At 37.1% G+C, this 11,267-nt stretch overlaps 1 protein-coding gene across 5 annotated transcripts in view; it reads left to right on the top strand.

The window, feature by feature from the left end:
- The window catches only part of ERLIN1 (ER lipid raft associated 1), a 33,329-nt gene that overhangs the window by 1,130 nt on the left and 20,932 nt on the right, over window positions 1-11,267 (top strand). For 2 of the 5 annotated variants that reach the window (XM_016124240.2, XM_016124235.2), the window contains exons 1-6: window positions 7-92; window positions 406-529; window positions 2,285-2,366; window positions 5,649-5,695; window positions 7,412-7,473; window positions 9,719-9,844. In XM_016124240.2, coding sequence (XP_015979726.1) covers window positions 417-529; window positions 2,285-2,366; window positions 5,649-5,695; window positions 7,412-7,473; window positions 9,719-9,844 — 430 coding nt within the window. In that variant the 5' untranslated portion in view covers window positions 7-92; window positions 406-416. Of the gene's footprint in view, window positions 1-3; window positions 151-405; window positions 530-2,284; window positions 2,367-5,648; window positions 5,696-7,411; window positions 7,474-9,718; window positions 9,845-11,267 lie in introns of those variants that run through there. The other 3 variants (XM_016124239.2, XM_016124236.2, XM_016124237.2) reach the window with 3 other exon arrangements.

Here is an 11,267-nt window from a genome sequence, read left to right as displayed (position 1 = left end):
TCGGGCGAGTGGGCGGGGCCGGTTGTTGGCGGCGGTTGGCGCGGCCCGGGAGCTGGCTGCACGTGCGGGCGGGGGCGATGCGTCACTGATCGGTGAGGCGTTGCGGAAGGGTGGGCGTCCCTCCGAACTCTACGGCTGGCCCCCTTCTCAGTTAGTGCCTTCTGCCCCGGGGAACGGGGGTGTCACGACGCTTACCGAGCAGGGGCGGCCCATGGACCGCCTCCGGCGGAGGAGTTGGCGAAAGGAAACCGGGTTCTGCGAGGAGGAAAGAATGAGGGAAAAGGGGCACAGGACTCCCCGGCTCGGCCTGCGGGAGGGAGCCAGTTGTCTGAACGCAGAGGGTGGAAACTAGAGGGGGTAGGCCTGTCACTCACGGGGTGGGGGTTCCTTTCCTCCCTTATTTAGGAGGAACAAGGATGAATATGACTCAAGCCCGGGTTCTGGTCGCTGCAGTGGTGGGTCTCGTAGTTGTCGTCCTCTACGCCTCGATCCACAAGATCGAAGAAGGACACCTGGCTGTGTACTACAGGTGAGCAGCATGTGCAGTCAGTTAAGGTACAGGTAGAAAGGGGACTCCTGGAGTAGCGTCTTAGAAGTTGTTCCCTCTGTCGCGTCCGGGGGAGCCCGCTCCAGTCGTAGGAAGAGATTTTCGTCCCAGCCCGAGGGAGCGCATGGGGGCCAAGGCAGGGTTTTGCAGAGCACCCTCAAGGTGTTGGACAGTTTCAATGCTATGTACATTTTGTGCAGAGGTTGAAAGTCTCTACAGTTATTCCTAGTAGACGGTAAGCTCAATTACTTGTAGAAAAAATTAAGGAAGGGAGCAGTCACTCTACTTCTGACGGAAGAGTTGGAAAAATCATTGTATTCCATACAACTTGTACAGGCTTTCAGTTTGCAGCTTTAGGTATTATTTAGAAACTCTGGTCCTGTTTGTGATGGTTCTTTAGATATTTTTTTCCCTTTAAAAGTCTTTAGTGTCTGGTTTTGGCTTATAAGGTCAAAACATGATGACCATGACAATTGTTTATATCTTTCCCCTGGACCGAAAGAGATACAAACAGAATATTGATGGGTCACCGTCCTCCCATCTTACCCTATTAAAGTTGAAGAAAGGAATGTGTTGCTTTCTAGTTGAGCTCTAAAAGCTTTTCCTTCAACATAGGACCACCAGTCCCTTTTGATACAGACAGAGGACAATTTCAGGAGAAATTTCGATAATGATGTATTTGAAAGGGGTTCAGCTTTTTGCTTGTTTCCATCACGCCCTCCAAAGTAATATTTCTACTTTTAGATCCACCCTGTGTCTTAGAAACTGCCTTCCCTGTGAAGTGCTAGTTTCAAATAACAATTTTAATGATATGTTTTAACAAATGGAGGTCTAGCATTAAAAAAAGACAGATTAGTTCATATTTCCATCTAGTTCAGAATTGTCTTACTGGTAGTAAAACCAAGGAACGGACTTTTTAAGGTATGGCTTTCAAAGCATTAGGGATAGACTTCAAACAGTTCACCATTTCTTAGTTTTTATTATGAATTCTTTGCAAAACTGTATTTTCAAGATAGAAAGCGAAGTACTATGAAGTTACTCTTCACTATGTAAAATAGGACTTCTTTTGTATATTTGCCCCCAAATGCCTCCTTTTTGTAATTTCCAAGATGTGCTTTCATAGTTCTCACATTCCAGAATTTGGTGAACAAGTCCATACTTATATCCTATCTATTTATAGGCTTATTCCCTCACCCTTTATCTGTCCATGCTGATTTTTTGTTGTTTTTTTATAGACTTTATGTCCCCAGTACTTTAATTGCCTGGTAGGTAGATTAGAAGAATCTTGAGCCTCAGAAGTTTTCTCCTTCCTTCAAAGTTTGTGTTACCTTCTTTTTCAACCTCATGATTAAATGTATTGTTTTGAACTGGCTTGTGTTGTGTACAATTGAAGTATAGCAACTAAGAGCCATTAGAATTTTTTTTCAAGCTGTTTCTCATATGGTTAAAGACCAAAGAGAATCCTCTGTACCTGAGAGCAGTGCTGGAGACCCAGAGGTATGGTTGGCCAGGCTTATGAAACAAGGTGTAACACTGGCAGTTTAATGTGATTTTTTTTTTTCACCTTCTTAGCTATGGCATTTATTTTAGGGACCAGCTGTTGTCCATCATGAGTAATTCATATTAGTGAGGCTTTAATAAGTCAATAGCATGAGTAAGAGTGAATATTGCAGCATTTTAAATTTGGAAAGATAATTTTTCTTTATAATCTTGTCAAATTGAAACATCTTTTTGCAGGGGAGGAGCTTTACTAACTAGCCCCAGTGGACCAGGCTATCATATCATGTTGCCTTTCATTACTACGTTCAGATCTGTACAGGTGAGTGATTCCTAGGGAAGCCTCTACACTGGATAGACAAGTGTGGCAGGAACAGTTATCACATTTGTGGGTGGAGATAGATTTCATTATTGCTTAAGCAAATGGTGGTATTTATTTAAATGCAGGTGTTAAAGTTCAGAGTACCGTTGTCACAGCACAGGTTATGATTTTGAATCACCTCACTCTCTTGAAGTATATTAAAAGTAAGAACTAGGCAGCTTGGAAGAACTCACTTTTCCCATCTGTATAGTTATATGCAACAGGTTTTCTGTTAATGCTATCAAGATAAAAGCAGGACTTCAGAACACAATTAGAAATACAAACCAATGATTACTTGGTTTACAAGAGTGTTTGGTTTCCATAGAGGCAAGCTCCTGGCTACTGTTAACGTAGTGGATCTGAATTTTTTATACACAGCTTTTTTGCCTCGCATTTTTGTCTGGGACATTGAACACAATTTTATGTGAATGTTTTTAGTGAATATTTTATTTTGCTAGCCTTCCAGAATATTTGAAATCATTCTGATCATTGAGAACAGTGTCTGTGGGAGACACTTAGTAAATATCTTTTGACATAAGATGACAAAACAAGATTAAATTGTGACTACTTTTGCAAGCTCAGTGTGATCATGAATCTTTGGATTCAGAAGTGTGTTTACTATCTGCTGCTAATTTTTCAGGATTCAGGAAAATTGTATATTTCATCTTGTAATTTAAGTTCAGGCTTCCTGTTAAATGAGAGTTTTATTATGAATTCATAAATCCTCCAGGTTTTCTTCCAATTCTCTTTTAGATGGCTTAGAGCAAGAATTGTGTCTGTTTAAATGAAATATGTTCTCCCGTTAGACTGATTTTCATACTGTTTTCCCATTTTTATTTTATTCACTCTTACCTAGGTTCATGCTGTCACTTCTTCTCTCCCCAGTTCTCTTTCATTTTCTCCTGTCTAAATCTTGCCAGCCTTCTTAAGGCTCATTGCAAATCCCTCTTCTAATCAATAGCTCTTAAAGTCTGTATTGTAAAATTTGGCCTTTGGTCTTATTTCCTTTAATAATGTCGTCTTATATTGTTCTCTGTTTTTGTGTATATTTTCTTTCCAGAAAGTCTCCAGAAGGCAAGGGTCATAACCCATTTATATTTCTGACCTTTCTACTTGTGAAAGCAGTATGGTGTAGTGAGTGTGGGGCCAGAAACTTGGCAACTTAGGTTCTGGCGCTGGCACCAATTAGTTACATGACTTTGCAAAAATCACTTAACTGCTTTAGACTTCAAGTTATTCCTCCATGAAAAAAGGGGTTTTAATTACATGACGTTACCAACAGCCCAAACAACCTATAATGATGTTATCAATGGCATTATCAGACCCTTAGAAATGATGGGCTTTTTTAAATATGTTCAAAGCCAGGCAAATATGTCTCTACATTCTCGGAGCTTGGTACGTTGAGTTATACTGATGAAGAGATGTATGTAACAAGTACAGTATATATAGTACATGTGTATATATATACATATATACACACACACACTAAACTGTCATACTGAACAAGAAATGGAGATGAAATTAGTAAAAAAATTTTCAGTGTAAACTAATATACTTAGCATTTACAAAAAAATTAAATGTTGGAGCCAGTATGACTAAATAGGAATGTTTTCTTTTTTATATGTGAAACAGTAACATCTAGGAAAGAATTATATTAATCAAACCCTTTTAAGAAATTATTCTTCCATGAATGAGACATAAATTTATTTTTAGGAACTTTTGGAACACACTAGAAGAGGTAGCCTTCACTAATCCCTTCATCCACTCTGCGGAGAACCTCTCACTGTATTTACCATCACCCTAATCTCTCCACCCTAGAGTTACATTCTATTCTTTTCCCTCCTGGAATATTGTATGCAGTCACTTACTAAATCCTTCCTCTGTTATGTCTTCTGTATTGACAGCTTTCAGTTTCCATGGCTTTTACTAAATCAACCTAAATAAATTAATGCTTTAGCTTCCTGGCTGCTTTTCTTGCCTCTAGATGTGCTGGATAATGAGAACTGTACCACATATAAGCATAGGAATTAAGGAAAAAACATGTTTTTGAAAGGCTCATTTTGAGGCTGTATATGAGGGGGACCAGGGAAAGCCCAAGCCCCCCCCAGCAAATATTCAGGGCACTTGACCTGAATCACCATGTTCTCAGAATTTCAACTTTCATCTATATTCCCTCTTCTGCTTCAGACAAGCTAGTCTGCTTCCTGTCACTTATACACACAGTTCGTCCTCAATTTTGAGTATTTGAATAGGATATTCATTGAACCTAAGATGTTTCTCTGCCTTATCTCTTTTTATTTCTTTCCCTCTTGACCTGGCTTATAAATACTTTAGCTCAGAGAGCTTTTCAAATGATTGTTTTACTCTCTGCCACTTAATGCCTAACAATTCAGTTTATGCCCTGTTATTTTATACCTGGTATGGATTGCTTTATAAGAATTTTATTTCCTGTGTTGGAATGTGAGCACTTTGGCAACAGGGACCATACTTCCTTTTTCCTTTGTATTCCATGAAGTCATATGTTGCTGTGTGCTTATAAGGTGTAGTATGTCTAGAACAAATTCATTAGGTGCTCACCTATTGGAGGTCTTAGAGTGAAGTAGAAAGTCATTCTGGATCTGACAATGGTATAACAGGGGCAAAGTAATTATGTACCAGATCATTGATTCCCTGTAAGGAAGCAGTGCTAGTGGTGGCACATCTATTAAAAAGGAAATCCAACAGATAATTGGAGAGATCAGTAGGGCTCGAGTTAAAATATTGACTGTAACTTTAGAGAAAAAAGTTGCCTTTGAATTCAAGGGTACTTTTGAGTTGTAGACTAGTTGTATGCATATAATAGTTATCTTTTACCTTCATTATGATAATGGAATCAGAGTTCAGAGAACAAGTCCTAGCAGTAGATTCCTCGTGGTTAAGCCATGTAATTTATAATCCCAGGCCAGCCACTCCAGACAAATAAGAGACTCTGAAAGGTTAGAAATTGAAACTTTCAGATTAGACATTGAAACTTTTCTAGTGTATCCAGATTCAAACATTAGCTATAAAATATTTTGTCTCAAGGCTTTCATGTCTATAGGATACAGAAAGAAATTACCATGGTAGCTTATCTGTGGGGACTGAAATTGTAACGGCGCTCTCCTTATTTACGTCTCAGCAGTTCTCCAGAGGTTTTCCTCTGGGACTAATAGTTCTTTGACCATATGTATCCCGAGTACTGATGAGATATTTTTTCCTCCCTAGACAACATTACAAACCGATGAAGTTAAAAATGTGCCTTGCGGGACAAGGTAAGCTTTCCCTTCACCTAACAACCTCCCTTTAGTTCTGATGGAGTTTCTGTTGATAAATTGTAATCACTTAAACATTTTCCAAATAGGCATGATAGTAACCTAGGGGGATTTCTCTTGTAAGCAATATTTGAGGAAAACCCTATCTCCAAATAGGAGTTTTCCGTCTTAGGAGTTATTAGGGTGCTATTGAAAAAAATCGAGTGTTAGAGCCAACAGACCTAACTTCGAATATCAGCACTGCCACGTCTGCTTTATTGATTTTTTTAAAAACAGACTTTATTTTTTAGAGCACTTTTGGGTTCATGGCTACATTGAGCAAAAAGTAGAGTTTCCGTATATTTCTTGCCACTACATGTGCCTTTATTGACTTTTCTAAGCTTAGTTTCCTCATTTGTAAAAATGAGGTAATAAGACGTACTTTGCAGAGTTATATAAGAATTAGAATTAGTATATATAAAGCACTTGACTCAGAGTAAGGGCTCAGTAACAGTTTAAAATGAAATCATCTCATCTTGTCATCTATAGTATTACATGCCACATAATTTAGAATTTCTGATTAAGTAGGTCTAGATCAAAGCCTGAGAATTTGCATTTCTGGCAAGTTCCCAGGTGATGCTAATGCTGCTGGTCTGAGGACCCTATTTTGAACACTTGCTGCCCTAAGGAATTTTAGGGAGAGATAGGCAATCAAAGCCTGAATTATTTCTAGAGTATAATCAGTACATAGAATTATATCAAAAGAAGAATAAAAAGTTGAAGGTATTTTTTAAATGCACTATTATAAATGACTAAAAAGTATCACTATTACAAGCCTATATAAAAGAGGCATTGACATCTATGGAAAGATAGAAATGCTTTTTAAAAGGGAGCAAATTTCCTGTTTTAAGGTATTTGATATTTGATACCAGGTTCTTCCTAGGTCTGTCTTTAACTCTCTTTTATGGATTCCCATTAGAGATGACTCAAAATTGGAAGCTGGTGAGATTTGGGGTAAATTTTATTTTCATCTTCATGCTTTCCTATAGCTCTCAGATTATTTTCAGTAAGCAGATATTACCCATTTTTATGAGGAAAAAACTGGCATTGTAAATTGATAGGAAGGCTTAGTTGTTTAGTTTCAAAATTTCTAACTTCATATGCCTTAGATTGAGGTTCACATGCCCTCAGGATAGGAAGCCATTAATTAACAAAACCTGTCTTTTAGGAGTGTCAATTTTACTTGAAGGTATGGGAGGGAAATTCTTTTTTTCATGTTAGAATAAATACAGATTAAAAACTAGATTAAAACTCTTGATGAATTATTCAGATAAGCCAGGAAACTGAAAGAATTTCAGACAGTGGCTGGCCTCCTTACTTCCTGGAGAACCATTTTACTTGGTTCCTTGATGGAAGAGTTTGAGAAGAACACTGTTTTAGCTGTTGTTTTCAGTTAATAAGGGCAAAGTACCAAGTAATTCTAGGTTATAGGTTTAGTCTTCATGTGAGCTGATTTGATCACAGCAGTTACAGAGGTGAGCCTTTAGTTATGAGAGGAGCAGGTGAGTATGTGCATAGGGTTATTTGAGTAGTAATTAGTGGGGTCATTTTAATGAGTCAGCAGTATATGTCTTTAGATTTTCCTTTTAAATTTCTATCATGTGTGATATGTCTGATGATCTTGGATTATAATAGATTAGTGTTCGGCTCACATATTTTCCATTCCTTTGATTTTAGTGGTGGAGTCATGATCTATATTGACCGAATAGAAGTGGTTAATATGTTGGCCCCTTGTGCAGGTATGGTACTGATCTCTTCTGTTGTTTTTATGGTTATGATCAGAATATTTATAACTGAGAGATCCCCTGAGGAATAGAAAGGAACTTTTAAAGTTTTATGACCTTATTCACTTCTGATATGTATGAAAAGAATCACTGGAGTCTTCTTCATTTCTAGGGAATGATGGCAAAAATAGGTCATAAGTCCTGAACAGAGTTGACTTTCTGCAACTGTGTGGGTTAGTCTTTGTTTTTAAAGAGCAAGACAGTCATTGATTATTTCTAGAATTTCCAGACAGTAACATTTTATCCCGTCAGAATGAGACATAGTTTTCTTGCATGCTGAAACTCTATGACAGATCCATTTCTGGGCCACATTGATTTGTGACCATAGGAAAATGTTTTTCTAGTTGAGATTTACTATAACTTGAAAAGGAATATAAAAGTCCTTAGTGTGGGAAAAACATTTTCTTGGTAAAAGATGAAAACCCAGAGAGATGGAATTGGTACTGTTCAAAGACTTAATTAGAACTTCTGAAGAAAATCGGCTATTTTTATTATCCCAGTTTTTTTATTGTAGTAAAATACACAAGACATAAAATTATCATCTTAACCATTTTTAAGTATGCAGTTCTGAGGCAGTAAGTATATTCAGATTGTTATGCAACCATCACCAGCATCCATCTCCATATTTCTTTTCATCTTACAAAACTGAAATTCTGTATTCATTAAACAGTAACCCCCCATTTCCCCTTTTCTCCAGACTGTGGCAACTACCATTTTACTTTGTCTCTATGCTTCTGACTGCTCATACAGTATTTGTCTTTTGAGACAGGTGTATTTCACTTAGCATAATATTCTTAAGGTTCATCCATGTTGTAGCATATATCAGAATTGCTTTCCTTTTTAGGACCGAATAATATTCCATTGTATGTATGCAGCGCATTTTGTTTATCCATTCATTCATCAATGTACACTTAGGTTGCCTCCATGTTTTAGTTATTGTGAATAATGCTGCTGTGAACATAAGTGTACATGGGGCACTTCAAGACCCTGCTTTCAATGGAAAGATCTGCCATTTTATCTTTATTATTAAAATTGGCATGCTTAGTATGTACAGGATACTGTACTTGATAACCGTATTCAGCAAAAACAATTTAAAAAGATGAAGTTAGATTCTTTGCCCTAAGGAGTTTTGATTTTACTTGACATGATACCAAATATATATTAAAATGTAAGGTCATGCTAAATTTCATGTCACTGGAACCGGCACAAATAACAAAAGGGTTTCAGAGCAGAGAGCATGTTGTGTTGTGTTAGTGTCAAGTAGATTTGGATTATATTTTTCAGTGATTAAGTATCTTTCTTATCTTTTTTTCATTTGCTTTCTCTCGTAATAAATCAGTGGAATGGATTATGGTTTTCAGAGAAACAGAAAAGATCGCTGGTTCTCTAGCCAGAGATAAAGAGGAAACTGTTGGATCACCAATTTATTTGGAAATGACCAAGCAAACAAGTTAGTTAGCAAGTATTTACTGATGGCCTCTCCATCAAGGGAAAGCCAGTGGAGCAAGTCTTTGGGTTTGAAGGGAGAAAGCAGCATTTTTTAATAAGCAGAGCATGGGTTCTGGTATGGTCCAGTATGTGTCCTTAGGTACATCTCTGAAATTCTTGGTTTTCTCAGTTGGATTTTTTGTGTGCAAATTAAATGCTAACATATATAAATTACCTGACACAAAGCCTGGCCCATTAAATGTTAGCTTCTTTCCCTTCTAGCCTGGTGGTGGTGGTTTTTTTTTCATAACCTTTAAAAACTTGTCTTTCTGAAATGGTCTTTTGCAGCTACTTCCTTATTTTATTCCTACTGTTCCTCAATTACTTCAGGCCTTCTTTACCTCTTCGCTAAACTTTCGCTTAGCAGTAATTGCCTTATACTTTCCTACCTCTGATTTTTGTGCCTCATAATTCATCTTCATACTGCTGCCAAAGTACACATATGGTTGTGTTATGCCCTCACTTGCCCTTATTACCTCCAAGATATGTATATTCTCCTTAGCATAGAATTCATAGTTCAACCATTAGAATTACAAATGAAATAATGTCTGGAAAATCAAGCATGAAGAACACATCAAGTTTTGTGAGTTGTGTTCCATGTTTTCACTGTTTTTTGTCGTCACCTTTCTGCATGTGTAAAATATCACTATAACTTTTACCTTGGCTGAATTAGAAGATCAATGGGTAAACATGGATTGTACCTCTCCTTCAGTTTTTGATATCGTGAGGAACTACACTGCAGATTATGACAAGACCTTAATCTTCAATAAAATCCACCATGAATTGAACCAGTTTTGCAGTGCCCACACACTTCAAGAAGTTTACATTGAATTGTTTGGTAAGTGTCTTATTTGTTTTAAATATATAAATAACCAATTGGAAATCTTTTTCAACTTGTTTATGGATGCTATAATAATATTAGTAAACATGCTATTTGAGCAATTCTGACAACAGAGCAATTTTCTTTAAAATATTTGTTAAGTTTAACATTTCCTATGATTAAATTAATAGTTACTCAGACAAGATATTTTAAGGGTGATAACCATTTTCTGAAATGCATTAAATATAACTTGGTAGAATTTGAAAAAAGATCATTACTTACAGACTATATTCTAACTATAACTTACTAAAAATTAGCTTTGTTGCTGTTTTAGTAGATAATTTGAGGAAATCAAGAAGTCTGTGTCTTGCAGTTTCCCAAGACTCGCCTTCATGTTTGATGATTTGCTAGGACTGACAGGACTCAGTGTATATAGTGTACTCACAACTAAGATGTATTATAGCAAATGGATACAAAGCAAAATCAGTGAAAAGAAAAGGCACATGGGTGAAGTCTGAAGGAAACTGGTCACAAGCTTCCAAGAGTGTTCTCCTAGTGGAGTCACACAGAATGCACTTAATTACTCTGGTATGAAATGTTGTCTACATGGGAAGGTCACTCAAGCCAAGTTTTTTTACTGGAGGCTGATCACATAGGCACTCTCAGCTTAGCACATTCAGACTCCTAGAAGGAAAGCAGGTATTGAGCATAAACCACATTGTTTGGATAACTACGCACAGTGAGTCATTCTTATCAGTTTTGGAATAGTGGGAATCCTCTTTGAATCTAAGTTCCCAGGTGACAGCCAAGATCAACAGGCTTTTCTAAGGACCAAGCTTCTGGGCTGCTGTTAACTCTTTCCTGGACAAGTTACAAGTGAAAGTTCTAACCAGGGATTGAGTTGTTTCTCTTGGCTACTCGCTTCTTCCTCCTGCAATTCTTAGTGAATTTCTTAGAGGCAGGCATAGGGATGGTTAATCAATTTAGAAATCCACCAGTTGATTCCTCATTGATAATTGACAACTACTGGATGGTATATGAGAAAACTTAACTGACCTGATTTGTCACTTCTCCAGTTTTTTTAATAATGGTAAAAATACTGTTGAGGTGGATTGAAAATTCATGAGTTAGAAGGCCAACTGAAGTGACATCTTTATTGTCCATGAGCCTTTTCCCCCACTATTTTTAAATCCAAAATAATGACAGTGTTCTATGGAGATGAAATTTAGTTATTTGGGGCTTTTGGGTAGCATCAAAGATAGGTATTCATGTTTTTTTTTTTAAAAAAAAATCAAGACATATTAAGTAACAACACTGGAGATATTAGAGACCTAGATTCTCCACTTATTGGATAAATTTAGAATAGCTACTTGTCATCTTAATTTCTTTGTTCGATAATTCCTCACACTTTTCTCCTACACAACAGGAAAACTAAATATAT

This window comes from Rousettus aegyptiacus, unplaced genomic scaffold (genome assembly GCF_014176215.1).
Source record: "Rousettus aegyptiacus isolate mRouAeg1 unplaced genomic scaffold, mRouAeg1.p scaffold_m13_p_6, whole genome shotgun sequence".
NCBI classification, from domain to species: Eukaryota; Metazoa; Chordata; class Mammalia; order Chiroptera; family Pteropodidae; genus Rousettus; species Rousettus aegyptiacus.
This window is presented reverse-complemented; position numbering and strand designations above follow the sequence as displayed.